The sequence below is a fragment of the Chiroxiphia lanceolata genome, chromosome 6, assembly GCF_009829145.1.
Source record: "Chiroxiphia lanceolata isolate bChiLan1 chromosome 6, bChiLan1.pri, whole genome shotgun sequence".
In the NCBI taxonomy this organism is placed as follows: Eukaryota; Metazoa; Chordata; class Aves; order Passeriformes; family Pipridae; genus Chiroxiphia; species Chiroxiphia lanceolata.
Window position 1 is genome coordinate 18282505 of NC_045642.1, and position 19783 is coordinate 18302287.

Sequence of the window (19783 nt, forward strand, 5' to 3'; positions counted from 1 at the left end):
CTCTCATGTGCATCCTGGATTTAGGTTCCATACACATGGGGTTTATGTCAATCATGTCTGATTAGTTTGAAGGTGAGGAATGAAGCAACTGATTACATCAACTGAAAGATACTTCTATCAGATAAGTCAGTCACTAGTTCCTGCATATACCAGGAAAACAGGTTCTATTAAGGGGCTGATAAAACTCCTCCTAACATAGGCAAATGTCCACTTTTTAAAGGCTGATTTGACAAGACATTTGAATGAGTAGAGCATCCTGTTTGCCAAAACATTCCCTACTGCACAATGTTAAAGACAAGACAATTTCTAGAATTGGAAGAAGGTTGGAACAATTGCCAGTAAAAGAGGGTTTGGACAAGCGTGCACTTCCTGAGCATGGCAGAGCAACAAAAATCAATGGGATGCCATTCAGGAAGCACAGATAAGGGCATAACCACTGGGAAGGTTACTCTACTGAAAGATCCCTGTTATCTACCAGGATAATACTATTTGAATGAACAGAGAAAACTGTATCTTCAAAACTACAGCTATAGGAGTATATGTCTTCTAGAAAAATTACTATCTTAACCTTTAGAGTGGGCAGAAATTGCCAACGAAACCCAGATCTTACTGGAGCCTGTAGGACTTCTCACACTGGTGTCAACAGAACTGAAACACCATTCTGGACTTTATATACATGGTCTCGACATCCCCAGATAAGACAACCATCAACGGTTTGGAATAATTGTCTATTTTAGGTTTTCTGCACCTTCTTCTGAGGTGTTTGGCACAGGCTTCAGATTAGAAAACACTTGTCTAATCAAGTACAGCAATGCTTGTGTGATGAAAAACAAATGCCACATAAATAAAAGGGAAAAAGCTGAAGATCCAGCTTATGTAGATTCAGAACAATAAAAGTCAGTTGTAATGAAACCATCCAAAGGAAATGTTTAAATTGACTCCTGCAGACAAAGAGAAAGGAAATGTTCAGTTGAACAACCACCTCTGCAAAGGCACTGTCAGCAGCAAACTTTCCTTAGGATCTTTTCCCTAAAGAAGATAAGGAGAAGCTGAAGTCAATAGGGAAAATGCTGGGTAAAACACACAGAATCAAGGCAATTCAGAGCAGTAAGCAGACTGCAGCAGCGTCACTAGTTCTCCTCAAAGGTGTGCTGAGAGGAAATCACTGTGCAGACAAGAGCTGTGATAAGTGCTGTTGATGAAAGGTTTGGGAATGATAAATAATAAGTGCTTTGTAAGACACAAAAATGAAAACTACACAAAAATGAAAGTTGCACTTTTCAGTTGTGAATGATACATGCAAATTCCCAATCAGGTTCTCAGCACTCCTGTCCTCCCTCACTGCCTCAACACCTAAGTCTATACATGCCTAAGATCTTCCTGCTACTCTCAAGTTTCTTCAGACAACGAGTGATGGCAAAAGGGTCTGGCTCCAACAGCCCTAGCTAGTAACATAATTTCCCAATAGTCAAAAGTTGCATCATATGTGCAACTAAAGGAGCATGGTTTGGTATCACAATCCATAGCACTTCCATCGAAGATGACATGGCTAAAGGAAGCATGAAGAATGCTCCACAGGTACTGGCATGTTTAACCCTTTGAAGATTAATGACTTTCACAACCAAGTGACCCATCGCTTCTAAAAATTATACAAATTACATAGGAGAGGGTACATCACTAGCCACTTTCACTTGAAGAAAAATAAAAAGCACCTTGATGTCTATTCACACAAAATGCTGCCAAAATATCAAAATTAAGGATTTGTTAGGGACTTGCTCCAAATACAGCAGCGCTGCTGCCTCTGTCCCTCTGACTCTGGTATGCTATTTAACAGGCATGTGCTCCTCTAAAACACTCAATTTGAAGTGGAGGCAGCAAGTGCTGAGGGTTTCACATTTATGCTATATTTTACATTGTTTCTGTAAAGCTGCCTTCACATTTTATGAATCTGATCAAGTAACTCATGAGTAAACATTTTTAATAGCTTATTCTGCTCTGCTTGATAGCAGAATTAAACTCTCCCAGTTGTATGATCTGTCTGTCAGGCTTACAGGTAGTAGATTAGAAGGAACAGTTAAAAACTTAGGATCAAAGGTAATTAAAAAAGACTGCCATGTATAAACAATATCCAGATCTCTGCACAAACTCTCTAGAGTGTCAAGGACAACTATAAAGTTGAAGCCAATTATACAATTTCCTCCTCAATTAATAATTACATTTTCAAAAGAAGCAAACAGCAAGTTTAAGGCTTCCTAGAGGAGAGCACCTACCAAATGGAGGCAAACAACCAGGGCAGAGGGGAAAACTTAAGAGACAGCTCATTAATAATATTTCCTTGGGGATAAAATCTTCTTGGGGATACATAGGTCCTCCGGTTCAATGGCCCCAGGTGCCTCTTCTCAAAACTCAGGCAAGTAGAGTCTACACAACTGAGGTAAGAAAAAAGAAAACCAGAAAAACCCTGTCAACACTATCTAAAGAACAAACCCACCGTGTACCTGCCAACAGAGACAAAAGAGCAAAAACTGAGGCCAGAAAAGGAAAATCCCAAAGCAGGGAGTTGTGGAGGGGTAAGAGGATGCCTGCCAGCCCAGCAGTATCTACAGAAGCAGTGCAACAGCGGTATGTCTCCACTGTAGGTTGCTTGTAAAATTGCAGATATATTCTTCTCAGATTATAAAAGTTACTCAAATTATTCAACACACAAGAAGTCCAAACCCTCTGCAACTCTTTCTAAGCAGATCTTTTTTTCTAGTTTTCAAAAAAACATATCCAATGCAGCAACAGGAGCAGAGGTAGGAGGCGAAAATCAAATGCAATCTGACAAAAGGTTATCACAATGTTACAAGAAAACTCAGTCTTGCTGTGCCATTCTCAGGGCTTTTCTCACTTGAAAAAAGGGACTTCATCAACAACTAGAAGCAGAGCATCTAAGACTACTGAAACTACTTCAGCCTTCTGCCTTTCCCATAAATCCTGGATTATATGACACCACACACAAGATGGTTAACACTTCTGCTCAGACTTGATATTTGCTAAGAGAATCGTGAGTCTGGAATGAGAGAGGTGAGGACCACTTTCTCGAATTCATGTCACAGCTGCCTTGTTCAAGGGCAAGGCTCCTCCTGTCTTGTGCAGGTAGAGGAAGAGACTTGGAATAAAACTTCAAAGAACTTAAAACATGTCCAGCTATAAGGGAAATTCAACAGGACATGGATATTTAAGTCATATTAGTCCCTTTGAACATGCCAGGCTCAAAACTGTCACCATAAGAAAATCTCCCTAGTATGGATGACTCAGTCATTCCCAATCACAGAAATTATACAGTAATTAATGACCAAGTAGTGGAAAAATCTTAAAGAAGTTAAACACACAGGCTCTTCAGAAGTTAAGAAACACGCAGGCTCTTCAAACATCCTCCTTTTTCCTTTTCCTCCTACCTACGTATATAACTGTACACTCAAAATGTCATAGACCCAAAACACAACTCTTTTGGAATCCCCTCACTTCCAGCTATAAGATCTGACAATTTTTTTCTCTTCTGGCACACCTATTAACCACATAATAGCCTGGAATGGTTGTTGTTAGATAAGCTAAACGGTAATGGTGGCTGTGCAGAGGCCAAGACTAAGCTCACCATATTGATTTTAAAACAACTATATAGAAACAAGGATTTTCTTTGATGATACTGCTCATGTGGTTTTCTGAGAACAAAAGTATTTATCTTCATGCCTCAGGTACTGTTTTTAATTGGATGGAAAGGGAAATTGTTTGTTTTGAATCTTTTGAGATTTCCCCAGTAATGTTAGTGATAATCTTCTGTTTTATCAAAAAGAGCTTCAAATAAGTAACAGTAGATAAATAGCCTGGTTTGTGAATTCCTTCCCTAACACATAACCTGCAAAAAAAGTCTACTGGCATTTTCTATTCCATGACCTACGGGTCTTGATAAGTAATTACTTTGTATTATATTCCTCTTACAACTCTCATCTCTTAACTTATACCATTTATCTCACAAAAATGTACATGATTTTCTCCTAATACCCCTAAATATTCATATAACTTGATGTATATTTTTTCCCCTAGAACAAAATACACCTGTGCAATATATACACCTACTGTTCTGGTGTAATCATTATAGCCTGCAAACCTGGCAGATCTTTTAAGTCTCAGAGCTGTCACTTGTTTTTCCAAATCCTAAGTGAAATAAGGTTTTGTTAGCCAAAACTGAACACCCACTCACAAAAGCTCAGTTATCTCACTCTCTCATGCACATGCACACACACATGTACGCAGTGATGAAACCATCCAGATAAAACAAAATTATTCTACATCCTGCACAAAATGAGAGTATGTCTGGGGTGAACATCCAGCTGTTGTTTCCTATAGCTCTTCATAGTTTTTTTTTAAGCATCTGCTTGTCCAGTTCAGGACAAAGTCAGCAGCAGCACTGAACTGTCACAATGAAGTATTTTTAAACTTTTTTGAAGACTCTGGAGATCTCGGAACATGTGCCTAAGACTTTGATAAACTCGTGAAATCTTTTTACTGTCCCTTTTATAAAGCTCAGCTTTATCTTATGATTCCTACTTTTTTGTATACTGGAAAATAGCCTCATTCCATGATACTTGCATATAACAGAACACACCACTACATCCCTACTAAACTGTGGCAAATGCCATTGGTAGCACTACTGCCAAGATGAGCAGGGCTGTACTTGACCCTGTAATTGCAATACCACAGACAGGCTCTGTTCCCTCTCCTTCTTGCCACTGCCTGGGCAGAGGTAGAGGTACAAGTATTGACTGGCACAAGGACATGGCACCAGCCTGAAAGCCAAAACACGTACACCACTTTAGCACATCCCTGCTCCCCGTGACAACTCCTGCAGTAGGAATCGGAAGGCACCCGTGCCTGTGGTTCAGGAGCCACAGGCTGGACAGCCCAGTGCAGCACAGTGACAGGCTTTTAAGCACCATCTGAGCCCTCCCACACTGTCTGCCCTGTCTTCTGCAGCAGAAGTCACATAAACTTTGAAGTAGAGTCCATGGGTAACTGAGGCTTAGAGGGTTGGAGCCAGCTAAAACATCACAGTTATAAGGAAACCAGCTGTTTCCCCACTGTTTAGAAAGGACGGACAAAGCATTTGGCAATAAGGGCAAGTGCCTAATTCAGGAACATAACAAAGCAGGTGTAGCTGCAGAGACAAAACCAAAAACCAAATTAAACCTATTGTGTGCAGCACTGGATCGTGGGCAACCTGTCACGCAATCAGAAAAAAGGGTTAAACTGGACTGATATTTGGGGAAATGGACCTGTTTGGTAACTCAGTGGAAGATTTGACACCTCCACTGAGCGACTGAAACAGTACATAATAGCTAATGATATCTGTTAGGAGAAAAAAATGGCTGTTTTACTGAATGTAATTGGGACTTAAGCCTGTAACTTGCTGTGCAACCTAACAGCTTCCATTATACCAGCAGACAGGAAAGCATGTGCCAACACTATGAAAATCCTACGGAGTCCCCAGCCCACAGACACCGTATGGTCACAGAGCCTTTCCACTTTTACAGACATGAAAAGATCCCCAAACCTCAACATGTGGCTGAAATAAAAAAATTAGCAGAGTTCTGCCAGTTATGACAAAAACAGATGGTACACAAAGAGGATTAACTCACAAGTGGTAAACAAAGGGAAGTAATCCACAATCAGGTATTGATGGGATCAAATGTGACTCTGAAGCACCAAGGTCTGGCTCAGATCTCACCAGCAGTATGGGGCATTTGTACAGCTGCTTGGCCACATGATGGAGGACACGTGCACTTGCTGCACCAAAGGGTACAGAGTATCACACCTCTTATTGCTTTCAATTTTCTTTCTTATGCTTAATAACTTTTCATTCTATGTATATGCCAGGGAGTTGTAATATTATCACCCACATGCACGTTTCCTGAACAAAAGTATGCCATGAACAAAACAATGTGAGGGTGTGCTTTTGATGTGCCAGTTTCATAATCCAAATGAACCTTGGGTCAAAGGCAAATCCCATAGGGACTGTAAAAAATGGCAACATATACAGAATTGTAAAAAACACATGAAATGAAAATCATCTTCTTTCAGAAAGAAAGAGAGTGACATGAGAAACTACAGCCAACTGAAGAAGAATGTCCCAGGGAACTTCATATTTCTTAGTTGGTCAGTTACATCTGGAGTCCATGGAAAACAGGGAACAAGTGCCAAGTACAGGGGACAACAAAGTACTACATACATACAGATATATACACTCCTCCAGCTAGTAGAGGTGAGATTTAAAATGAAGGGCCTTCTGTCATTTTCCTAATTTCACATCAGAATTATCAAGTTACTAAAATGGATTAGGTTTCAAAAGGGAGCGCTCCTAACACATGCACAAGGAAATCCACGCTACTATCACAGGTAAGTCGACATGTAACTGCAAGCAGCTTGTGCTAAAAATACTAAGCCAGGAATTGAATGGGTTGGATATTATTTTGGAGAGAGAAATTTCAACTGCAGTAACAAAGCATGAAGTGTTTCTAAGCTCCAGCCTCAAAATAATAGCTGTACTGCAACTTCTGGATAGAGCAAGTGCAACCTTAGAGGAAGGTACTAGTAGTTAAGAGATCAAAGGAAAACAAAACCTGTGTTTGATGAAGGACCAGTGCCTTAATCTTGAATAGCTCTTGGAATATTTGTTGAGAAATGAAGGTAGAAAGAAATTCAGTACATAGAAAATGCAAGAATTTCATCTAAGGCTTTACTAGAGCATTGAAACAACCCTTTAGTGTCAGCAGTGGAAAAAAATGGGACTGTCCAGTCTGTGTTTTTTCAGGATTACAATTTAACCAATACCATAAGTGGAGACACACGCTCTCCTTAGCTACAGGACATTTTTCTCAGTGACTGTTAGTCGATTTTTCTCCAAGAATTATCTACCTAAAACCTATTTACAAAGGGAAATTGGAGAGCGAGAAGGGATAAATGTTGTAAGTAACACACAGGAGCATATTCAAGAAGACAGACTGGTGAGAGTATGGTAAAAATGTTTCAGGTCCTGTGTGAATTTACCCAAGTATTATAAATGGAAGTTGTCATAAATTACACACAGGATTTCAGTGATGCTTATTTCAAATAAATAGATCTTAACCCACTATGCTGTTTCTTTGCCTCTGACTTGAACCTGAGACCTCCCTGTGGCACTGGAGCAATAATTCTACAAGCCATATGATCCCCCTGAAAGACGTATTGTTTTGCTGCCACGTTATCATGCCTTTGCAGAATGCAACAATACTAGCACGGAAAAGGGATGCGAGAGTTTAGCCTGAAGCATTACAGGCATGTCCCAGTTTGGCTACCAAAACCACTGTGATCATATTTACCTCTAATTTCAGCTTTCTGCAGTAAGGAACACCAGGAAGCCTGACTATGAAGAGAAGCAGTATACCTGTGCACTCCAGTTGTGACACCAAGCTCTAGCACACCAACCAAGAGACAAATGGAGATCCCTTAGCACATCTGCCACTGGGAGAGGAGGGCAAGGGCATCAAAGCAGTGTAAGACACAATCAGCATCTTCTCCATGGTACAGACTGAATCCCACCACTGACAAAAGACATGGAACCACGAAAACCTGTAAATGATACATATGGCTACAATGATCATGCACACTCAAACTGCTCCTGGTTTTCTATGCACTGAGAGACCAGTCAAAAAGTTCTTAAGGTTACCTCCTTTTTTGCACTAAATTTCTATTACTACACAGTTTGGGGCTTGCAAACATCAGAAAAATACTAATACACTTACAAAAGTGAAAAAGTCTCATGATTGGAGGTCATGAAGTGACTCACGAATAAACAAGAAAACAATGCCTGCTTTTTCATGTCCAAAGATGCTTCTTTGTATTCTTGGTAGTGGCTGCACATGTAAGTAGGATGCATTAGACCATTTCTGTGCTCTTTAATTTGCAGAGTCCTTCTAAAACAACGAATAGCATTAATATAGTAAGTACAAAGCAGATGGATGTGTTGAAAACTCTGGCCTTCAAGGATTGAAACTCATAACAGATTGCAAGTGGCAGTGGAACTCGATTCATATCAGGAGTTCCAATTGTTTTGTTCAAGAAAATGGTATTAAATATGTCACCCTCAGCTCCTTCCCGTGCTGCTACAAATGGATTAGTGAAAAGATTTATTCAGACATAAATAACCAATTTGTCCTACAACCTTGGATGAATGTCACTAGCAAAGCAGGAGTACAAATGTTCAATCGGCCAGTGTGAAGGTAGTTTGTTTACAAACATTTGCAAACTTGTCAGGAGCAATGTGGTGGATAGCACACAACTTAAGGTTAATTTGTAGGGGGATTTTAGAAAAAAAGTAAAGTAATAAAAGGACCACGAATAACCACATCTAAAGTTCTAGTTTCAACTGGGAGGAAACAGGATGTTAAAAAATCGTTATTGAAAGACAACCAAGAAGGGTTTAGGAATGCTTGAGTAGTTCAGAACAAACTGGAGCTCTGTTTTATGTTTTACAGAAGAGCTGTAAGTCCTTCTCACCCAGAATATACCTTCATAATAGCCACTGGTGAATACTGAGGGAGTAAAGACCATCAGCAATGTCAAAGAAACGCTCTATAGCAAGATGACCTAGAGAAAAATCCAGTGTTCAACAGAACCAAATGCACTCATGTATGGTGTTTCCCAAGTAGACTTACACCCTTCCCACTACTACAGGGACTCCCAGGTTGTCACAGGAACTGCAACAAGACTAGAAATCGCAAGTACCACTAATGAGAGACAACAGCATGGGAGGGGGAAAAAACCCTTAGAAGTTCTGAAGCCCACAACTGCCTCCTATGGAGGAAGCCATCGGTTGAGCCTTTCCGAGCATAGCAGCACCAAGAGGTACTTGGTCTTGGTGCTCGTAGAGTAGGGAATGAACGTATTTACTGAGAATGTAACTTCTTTGTGCTCTCCCTTCTAAATATTGTAAACACAACAAGGGCAAAACAACTGGCAACAGAACAAGGGAGGAGGAGGTACAAAGTAAGTTGGAGCTATTACCTAATTTTGCCACAGAAGCTGCTGGCTACTATCTTTCCTTGGAGATTAAGCTCTTACCCCTTTCCTTTCTGCTGCTAGAGAAAGCACCTTGCTCACAACTCAGAGGGTAGTGCCTCCTCATGCTGTTGCATAGGTTAAGCACACGGCCACTGAGCCACAACAAAATCTCGTTTCCTACAGGTAACATTCACTTTCCCTTTACCCAGCTCCATTCTGCCTTTTTGGGTCCCACGCTGTCCAACAGCTGCACAGAGAGAGTATCACCATTCTTACACCCTGTGAGCTAAAAACCCAATTGTCTGCATGTTAAACCAGCAAAGCCCCTACTGGGGGAACAGCTAACACTAGGAAAAGCACTTTTTGCCATTACAGCCTACACCAGTTCTCTGAACAAAACAAGCCTTCTTGACATGAACACAGTTTTGCTGGTGTAGCTGCAGGTTATGTGCTTTATAATCCCACCACAGGCCTGCCACACAGTCACTTATTAAGTCAATAAGATTTTTGTTTCTAAGTGTTAAGCCTTTTTAAAATAAGAGACTTCAATTGTTTAATTCCAAGTATTGTACTTTGTGCTGGCTGTTTCATCATTAAAGTTGGTCACTGTGGCAAAGGAAAGCCACTTAGGAAAAAAGAAAATGAACTTCACATGAAAAAATAAAGTGCAAACTGACAAATGCATGAAGGGCAGGTCATTAGTTGGGTTTCCCTCCCTCACAGCAGAGTTTTCCTTGTTCTCCAGGTCTCAAACTAAATCCTGTTACACACAGGGGTAAGACAACTGTCTGTCTAAATGGAGTAGGAGCAGACACTTCGTAGTTTTATCAGCAAAGCATGACTACAAAGGAAGGCCATGTAAGTCCGTTCCCACTGTAAGTTATATCCAGAGGCCTCTACACTATCAAAGTCACCATTGATAGAGCCAGGAATGATACACAGAAAAAACTAAAAGTACGTGCAATGGACATGGGCGATAAACAACATCAGCACTAGTAAATCACTATCATTTCACAGTCATCAGATGCAGCATTCACAGGCATCACAGCACATGATTTCTCAAGAAGGAGTTTACACAATGCAGCTGGAGGGGAAAATGAAGCGTTCATAAATCAGGATTTTCCTGTAAAGGATGAATTGGGGAGAAAACATGCTTGTGAGATGAGTAGATAATCAAGTACCACATAATGTGCAGAGCAGAAACAAAAGTAGACAAAGTAATAATATAATAAGCCAGTATGGATTAAACTGATCCAGATTTAGAGCCACCCCTAAACCATACAGCTCAGAAGGACTCCAGCAATAAGATGACATAGATCAATAGCTGCTGCTGCACTACTTTCAAAGTACCTGAGAACAAACAAAGTTGTTATGGCCAAGGAAATGAGCAATCTGGAAAAACAAGCAGGGGAAAAACCACAACCAACCAACCAATTAAAACAAAACAAATAACAACCAAAACAAACATCCCAAAGTCTTGAAAGCCTGTGCATAAAAACTTAAAACACCAAGTCATTCTGGTCCTTTGTCCTTGTGTATCAAGCCTTCTGTTTCATTCAAACTACTATTTCAAATGCATGGCATCTTTAGAACAAGCCTCAGTTGAAACATATTAAATTATAAGGCTCTGCATGCATTCACACTTGAATCAGATTGGGAGGGTTTTTTGGAGGGTGTTAGTTTTTCTGTTGAAGACAGATTTAAGACATGTTACAGTATGACAGTCTAATTACAGACTGCAATTTCAATTTCATTTACTTCCGTTGCATCTTGTGATGGTTTAACATTTCCTGGAGAAACAATTACAGGACAGTATTAAGAAATACAATTTACTGTCTCCAATCTGTATGAGTATACAGAATTCATTCCATTCAACTCCACATTTCATTCTTGACCTCGCACTGCTCACTTTGCACTACAAATACCACAGAGAAGCGTCTTTATATGTTTTATATAGAGATTGTATATTATTCCAACTTGTACAGATTTGCAACCTTAGCTAAAAGTTATGTTCTAAATAAATAAACCACGTTGCAGTATTAACAGCTACCATGTTTTAAACAGTAGCATCTGGAGACAAACTAAGACTGAGATTTTACTCTTCTAGATACTCTGTGGGTACAGAATTGCAACCACTCCCCTGACCAAAAGGTTATTCTTCTAAAATAAAGTCTCAAAGGGGGTGAAAAGGATGTAATACATGGGTAGAATAAAATGTGAGGTGACAGCATATATTGTAGCAGTAACTCTCACTTTGATCATGGCCCCAATGATGAGAAATCCCGTGTAAGAAAGAAGCACTGGTAAGCCTTCAAAATTCTTCGAGCCAAGAGACAGAGGAAGAGGAATAGATAGAAATTATCTCACCTGCCTGTTTCTTCCTCTGTGTAGTTCAAACTATTGACTGCAACAAATTTAGTATCTGTCACTGTCCAGAAAAGGGAATTATGCCTGCAGCCTTTTCACTCATTGCTTTAAAAAGGCCAGTTTGTCCACAACTGCAACATGCCCTATCCTGTGGGTCAGCTCGCTGATGGGTTTCCTCAGTTTTTTGTACTACCAGTAAGTCTGAGTTAGGTACAGTGGATATACTTGACAGTAAAACCTATAAGTGAGGTGCTTAGTCCTTGCCAATACTCATGGCCAAAATCACATCAATACGACAGTAAACATACATAACACTATGATACCACTCCTTGCCATCAGCAACAGAAGCATAATCTGGCATACAGTGAGCAACCTGAAGATGGCATCTATTATATGGTCAACTTTAGGGTAATTTTTTTCTTCTCTATGAAGAGCCCTCTGAAACTGGTTTCCTAAGGAAAAAAAAGAAGATTATGCAAAAGAACTGTATTGGCTGAGTATCCCATGAATAACTCGTGAGCACATTGATCACTGTCAGCCTGATTTGTCAGATATGCATTCTTTCAAAGTCATTAACTTCTTAAAAGTTTTCAGAAAGTATGCATTTAGATAGCAAATGCAGTCCTTAGCAATGCCTTCACTGGGAGATAAGACTCCAGCACGATCCCAAATCCCTATTAGACATCAGAATCCACACAGCAAAGAGACTGCATGAATGGTGCCGCTATGGGAAAAGCTCTAATTGGTGCCGTACAAATCAGACATCAGGTAACACAATCATCTCTCTCTCACGCTTGATATCAGCTCTCAATAGTTCTGATTCTCATGGAAATGCCATTTTTGAAGTCTGTAATTCCCATATCAAATGACTCTCCTTTCCTTAAAAGCAATGCTCCTTAAAAATACATCCTCAGAGAGCCCTCAGAAAGTCAGAAGCAGAGATAAGATGTCAATCAGACTGAGCAGTTTCTGGAAGGGCTAAGTAACAAAGGAGAATCAGAGACTCATAGGCAGTTAGAGAAAATGACATTCTAGCATGTCATTTCACGTTTTAATTACACAGAGACGAAGTCTGTTTTGCTGACAATTCAAGTTTTTGTTTGCCACATATTTTCCACCTCTTATACATTTGAAAGTACACAACCTGTCTTATTTCTAATCAAACTTTCTTCTCAGAGCACCATCCAACTGGTAGACACATGACTGTCTACCCTGCATAACAACCTGCAGCAGCTCCATGGATAAGTGGCAGCCCTTGACCATCAGAGCTGAACATGTACACATAATGATGATGAAATGGGGGGCCTGCTTTTAAAATGACTTACTGCTCTATTGGTAATTTTTTTTCCACAAATTTAAGATTGCAGCCAAGTATAACCACAAAATGATTGCTGTCCTCAGCCACTAACAATCTGCAGAGTTTCTGGTTGTTTCAGCCATCAATCTCATTCAGCTGACTGATGGAAGAAGTAAATGAAGGACAAGAAATCCACTTCAATAAAATCAGCTGCTTCTCTTACAAAATCCTCCAGCTTCCAGCTAATAGCTCTTCTCAAGCTAATAATGCCAGTTGGTTTCCCAAGGCACAAAGAAACGAAGAGACACCCCTCTGCTTCCACCCTCTGGCCAAATTTGGCCAGAATCACTCAAACGTAACCCATCGCCCCACGGTGCATTTTCAGATCAAGCTGTTCCTTTTTTCAGAAGTCCTGTCTGGTCTTCCACATATTATAACTTCTTGTACAGTTCTTGTAAGAACTTCTGTGGCACTAAGTTGAAGCACGAGGAAGTAAGAATATCCCAGTAATAAGGGACTTCTGATTTTCATTATTTCCCCTCCTTCTTTCCAATTACATACAAATAATAAAGACTGACTGCTGGCAGTATTACTTGTGCACCAGGCCAGCAGGACTCATTAGTATGGAGCTTCCCAAACTGTGGTCCATGAACCATCAACAGCAGCAAAGCCAGAGCAAGAGACCCATAGCTGGACCCTGGAATAAGATTCAATAGGTTCTTTGGTTTTCTCCACACAGATCCTAGTGCATTCACTAGTGCCACCTGCCACTTCCTTGGCTCTGTTTCCACACATTTTAGATTTGCACTTCGTGTCTCACAAGCCAAGATAAAGCATTCCCAGGAATTTAATACTGAACAAATAGCAAAAGAAAGCAAAGTGACTTGCCTCATCTCGTCATCCAGAAAGGTGGAAAGCAGAGCTCCAGCTGCTCATCCCAGCCACAGAGTGTCCAGCAGCTGGCAACTCCCAAGTTTTCAAGCTATCAGAGAATTCCCCTGTGTCTTTGGGTGCCTACCCAATGGAATCAGAGCCTTTATATAACTTTTTGAAGGCTTTGACTGCTTTGTAATGCATACAAATTTAGTATGTTTTAACAACAGAAAGGAGACACAGGCACAGAAGTGATTAATGGTAAGTTTGATAACAAATAAACTTCTTTGCCTCCTTTCTTTTTGTCGCTGTCTCCCCTATATAACTTCTAACAAAAGCATTCTGCAAACTCTGTGTTTTACTGAATTTCTCCATTGGTTAAAGCACTACCTGAAGAGTCAGACAAAGGTACTCAATTATTTGAGGGGCAAATTGCTACCAATCTAGCCAGTTTTCCCCAACATGGGATCTAAGGAAAGCACAAGCCACCGGCAACACGAGTCTTTGAGTCTTGGAGGTTTGGGAGTTAGAAGTCGAAGCAAGTGGGAATGCTGCATAAGCCAAGGGGATTAAGGGGATGACCTTTTTCTTTCTATAGCACTCTCTTAGCCTTTAGGATATATCCCACCTTTTCCTAACAACAACAACAAAAAAAGAAGGCAAGCAGAGCCTTGGATTAAAAGCACAGAAAGAAAACAGTTTGTTTTACTGACTGTAAAGAAACGCTGGATGTCCGGAGGACAGAGTGAGGAAAACAAATGCTCTTCCCTGGGTATTTCACAGTGAAATACAAATATTTCCTTATGAAATAAAAATAGTCTGCTCGGCAATCATCTGAGGTGATCTTCAGTCTCGAGGGTTCAGCAATTCAACAAATGAAAATCAAAGTCCATAAAAATGAATGAAATCAGACAAGGATGATGTATCAGGTGACAAAAGTTATTTTGGGAGCTTACAAACCAGTGCAGTGATACAGTGATGGCTCCTATACATCTGGCAATATTCCAGGAAATGGCCTCTGAATGGTAATTCCCATTAGAGTGGCAGTGCTGCTCTCTATTAATGTTTTGCCTGCGTTTCAATATCTTAATACCCCAGAGTAGTTGCAAATGCATCAGGAGCAATTTGCACAGGACTCTTCATAAAGAAATGAGCTATTCTAGGAGTATCCAATTTTTTCTCTACATGTAATAGCTGCTAGTCTGCTGTATCAATGGACTGATTCAGCACCAACATTGACAGGGCATTTCAGCCTCTGACACTTGTGAAGGAGCTTTGTTCTCCCTTTAACCATCAGAAAGGGGAGGAGAAATTTGCTCTGTTTTCACAGTTATATGACAGCTCTTAAAAATTTTACAGCACGAGCGCTGCACCTAATGCAACAAAGCCTGCCAGGAACATTTAAAATCAAGGTCTCAGAGATTTTGTTTCCTATAAATTCACCAGTATTCTAAGAAAAGGATCTTTTCCTCAGAAATGCAGTACCCATCTCACTGGAATTGCACAGGACTGTTTTTCTGTCATACTGTGGAAAAGATAGCTGAAAGCACTGGGAAATAGGCTGTAGGGATGCACAAGATGTACTAGAGTTAATGAACAGGAAGAAGGAAGAAGAAAATATGATTTCTGAAGGAAATCAAAGCATTTGCTCAAAACAATAAAAAGCAAGAACAACCTATAATAGGCATTTAATTCATTTAATGTAATGACTGCTCTCAATACATGAAAATAACTGCAGTTTTTATTTGGAGGTCAAAGCATGAAAAAAAAAGTCCTCTTCCTACTTAAACTCTTGTTTGTCACTAACCAGCCACCTAGAGAAGGGTGGAGGGAAAAGGTGGAGCCAGCAAAACTTCTGTGAGCATGTATGCAAAGAAAAATCCTGTTTTCTTGCAGAGATGCTTTTCCTTTAATTTCACAAAGTAAAACATGACAGATAATTGACAGCACGATGGAAAACAAAACAACAGCATCATCAACGTGTAATCACTCTAAGATTTTTGATCACTAGAAATGGAAATTTTTACTGCTTTTACTAAGGATAGGTCAGCTTAAGCCAGTGCTTTTAAAAATCATCCATTTTATAGTTACTTTCTACACTGTGAGAAGGTGAAGAGCTGCATCTATTATAACTACATGCTGTGCAAACTTCATTTGGACATGATCATCATCAATCACTCCTGCTGTGCAGGTAGCATGTGAAAGGGAAACAAAACAGAAATCGTGCTGCAGTATTTGACACCACCCACTCCCCTGCTCATAATGCTTTAGTTCATGAAGAGCCCTGTTGACACACAGTTATTCTCTTTTTGGGACCCCCGTCTTTTCTCTCCCTCCAAGCATAGCTTGGAATAGCTCTGATGGCTTCAGGGGGAAAACAAAAACCTTCCCTTCTCTCTCAAAGTATTAAAGCTTTCCTACTGAAAAGCATGCCAAAGATATACTACTATGTGCCACCTTGCCTTTGTAAATACACACACATTACTTGCAGCAGTACCTCTTCTTATCACATGTATATGCTTCAGTGGAAAATGAATATTGTAATAGGATTCAGAATGCCTGTATCCTTTGTGGCAGTGCCGTGCCCAGTCCTGAAAAGAGCTATTAATGCCAGCACCCAATTGCTTTTCTCTAGCAGACACTTCAACTAGCTGTCAGTGTTATAATCTTGACCAGGGACAGTCAGTAGAGGCACAAGGCTTAAAAGAACAAGGAAGATAATGTTCATCTTTTTCAGAAAGGTTCAGAGAAAGCTGCAATAAACATTAGAAAATTTTTAGGAAAGCAGAAGCAACCAGAGTCAGCCTTGAAAGACACACTGCAGTCTTACCAACACACTTTCTACCAGCTTACTTAGGATGAAAAGATAGCACCCTCATTGTGTTTCGTAGCTCTGGTTAGTACTCTGCCAATTCAGTGCACTCGAACTAGTTTATCACACCCCGACTCCCTGGTATGACTCAGGTCAGCAGAAGTTGCCTGCACTTTGTATTTTCTGATGCACTGCAGCATGCCTGGCTTTAAACAGCTGTACAGCAGTGCACACTAGAGAACAGCTCTTTGCATCTCACTCACAGCCCTCCATGTACTCCACCAATTCATTAGAGCACAGGCAATCAGTAATACAGACACGGTAACATACAATTGCAAACATATACCCTCTCCTTAAGTGCCAGGACAGAAGTGGTGTCACTTTATAATATGCCTTATTTGCCTCAGCATGTTAATAAACCACTCAGGAAGAACGAGCCATTTAAAGGCACCTCCTGATGATCTCGCAACAGACTCTCCCACATACGATTCCGGACACGAGACACAACTACAAAACACTTCCTGCCCCAGCAATCATGCTACTCCCTTTTTAACAGGACAAACAGCGTTTGTGACTTGAACCCCCCCAGTGAGCTTCTTTGGTCTCCAGCTACAGCCTACACTCCATGTCATGGGAGTGAAATGCCCAACCAGCGTGTTGTTGACAGCCACCTCATTTATTAAAAACGTGATACAGAGATGCACATCCATGTGTCCTGCTGACACACTCATGCCTCACAGAGATTTGTAAGCTCCTCCACGGAGTAGCAGCCTCAGAAGCAGTGAGGAGGGCTCTGGTCTCCCTCCACCCTTCAGAGCCATGTCTTCAACTGGGAATGGCAATGTCAGGACCCATCACCGACTGGGACAGAGAATGATTACCTGGAGATTCCTGACACAGGCTTTCATATTGTGGTGTACCGAGTGTGACATCTGCAATATAGCAATGGACATAAGCATGTGCTCAACTCTACAATCATGAATGGCCTCAGCAATTTCTGTAGGACTATGAATGACTTTTGAGGCAAGCACACATGAGAACGAAAGATCAGAGCACAAAAAACCAGTGTACAGCTCCCACTGGAAAAAAGTTGCATTCATGCAACTGGCCTCTAAAAGCACATTCTTCTGCCTTGTATCACAGTTTTCAAAAGCAGCTGAAGGCCAGGAAAAGAGAGGATGAAGAAAATCCTCAGAAGGCTGTCTACACAAATTAAAGAGGCCAGACATCACTTTGTTCAACTTCCAAGTTTAAACTTTTAAGTTTAAAAGAAGCAACAAGTTCAACTTCCATCTTAGTAAGCAGACACAAAGGTAACCGTCTTGCAGTTTCAAATGTGTACTCACCCAGAAGAGAAGGTTGAAAACAAACATTAGGTACTTGATACACTGCAGGCAGTTGTGAGCCATGCTGCACCTCTTCAGTTCTAGGAGAAAAATAAATGAGAGATCCAGGTAAAAGACAACGTACTTGTTTCCCTTGGGGGACGTGTACTTAGCCTTGGTGGCCTTTGGGCCTGGGTTGGTGTGGAATCCAAAAAAAGAGTTGCTGGCAGCCCCAAACTGGCCACCATACATGCTGCTGTAGCGACGAAAGGTGCCATTTGGGAAACTGTAATCCTTGCTGTCCAGGGAAGGGCTCCTGTGATAGGTCGACTCATCGGTGCTAGACCTGCGCATGGTGGCTTCAGCTGTCCCTTCCACTGCTGCTCTGACAGCTGCCGGGCGTCGATGGCACGGGTGAAAGGTCTGTGATCTTCTTTCCTCCTCCTTGCTACGAATCCCCTATTGCTTTGTGCCAGCTGTTCTTTTGTCTGCCATCCTGTCAAGGAGTTATGTCTGCTGTACGGCAGCAAAGTTGGTGAACTGAAGTCTGCTTAGCCAGGAGTTAGGGAGCAGCGTGCTTCCACATGAGAAAGACTTCTGCACAAGTAAACATTCCCGTCACTGTCACAATCGTCCCTCCCGGCCCACCCCGCTACCAGGGAAGAAAAAATCAGAGAGAGATATACTGTACCCAAAGCAAAGAATTTTAAAAAAAGGAAGTGTGACCTCGCTCGGCTCCCAAATGCCATATAAAACCCCGGCTCCGCATGCCACACACAAACAAGAAGAGTGCCGACGCACGAGACCCGCGGCAGGGGCAGGTATTATCCAAAAGGCAAGCAGCTCCCGTGGCCCTTTCCTCCTCGCCACATCGCTCTGCCCCGAGACGCCGAGCTCACTTTCAGCATCCCCGCATCCCCTTCCAGCGGCGGGAGCCTGTGGCACGCCAGCCCCGGAGCTCCATTCCCGGCGCGGCCGCCCCTCCTCCGAGCGCCGCGCCAATGGCGCTCCCGGCCCGCCCGCGGCCGCGCCCCTCCCGCCCCCGGCCCGGCCCCGGCCCCCGGGCACACCCTGGCCCACACCCCGCCGACCGACAACCTCCCCTCGGATGGGGATGCGGCGGGAACCCCCGCCCGGGGCAGGTCTCGGGGCCGCGGGTTCCCCCCCCGCTCCGAAACTCTGAGCACGGAGAGCGAACCTGGTGCAGGCGGGTCCTGAGGGGCTGCCCGGATACACCGACGGCGCTGCCGAAAGGAACGAGAATAAGTAACCGCTGTAAAGATTTCGCACGCATAAGCGCTGGGGATGCTTTGGGGAGAGCGGGGTCAGGACAGGCCGTGCTCCCCTTGCCGGAAGGCTTGTTTGTTCCACTGCAGATCCATCACCGGGATTTTCCTAATTCGCTCGGTCCCACAGAATCATCACTCAGCACAATGTATGGCCGGCTCATTTGTCCCCCTGTCAGGTAACGTACTGATCGGCATCATGCTCAGTACGCTGGGGAGCACTTCCCTAAAATCTGACAGCTCCCACCGGCAGTAAAGAGTTGAAAATCTGCCACACACAACTTTTTCAGAAAGGAAAAATCTTACTGAAACTGTGGGAATTACAGTATTAACACTCAGGAAAGTAAGACTCATTTACCATCTTTGTCCCAAATTCCCTGTGAAAGTAACTCACTTGCCTCTGTAGTGCCACTTCTGATCTGTGAAATGAGCTGGCTTGTCTCTGCCTTCCTCCTCTCCTCCTCTGTCTGCCCTTTGATTTTGACTGTAAGCTACTGGAGCCAAATGAAAAGATGGCTGGCTAATACTTTTTAAAAGGCTTGCCCCAGCAGAGAATTAATCAAGATGAAAACAGGTTTCTTGCATGAAGCATCTTGCAAGTCTCAGCACAAACTGAGAGACACAGGCACCAATTAATTAAAGAACATATCAGTAAAAGTAAAATGAGCTGGTTATGCACATAGCCTGAGCAGTTCACCCTTGCAAACCACTCTCTAATTCTGTTAATTTACAAACTGCAAACCTA

General features: G+C 41.9%; 1 protein-coding gene across 1 annotated transcript in view; it reads right to left on the reverse strand.

Moving 5' to 3' along the window:
• Positions 1-18724, reverse strand: part of TSPAN4 (tetraspanin 4) — a 203117-nt gene extending 184393 nt beyond the window's left edge. Inside the window, 2 exon segments of the mRNA XM_032690410.1 lie at positions 17774-18349; positions 18444-18724. Coding sequence (XP_032546301.1) covers positions 17774-18106 — 333 coding nt within the window. The 5' untranslated portion in view covers positions 18107-18349; positions 18444-18724.
• Positions 18725-19783: the final 1059 nt, after the last annotated feature.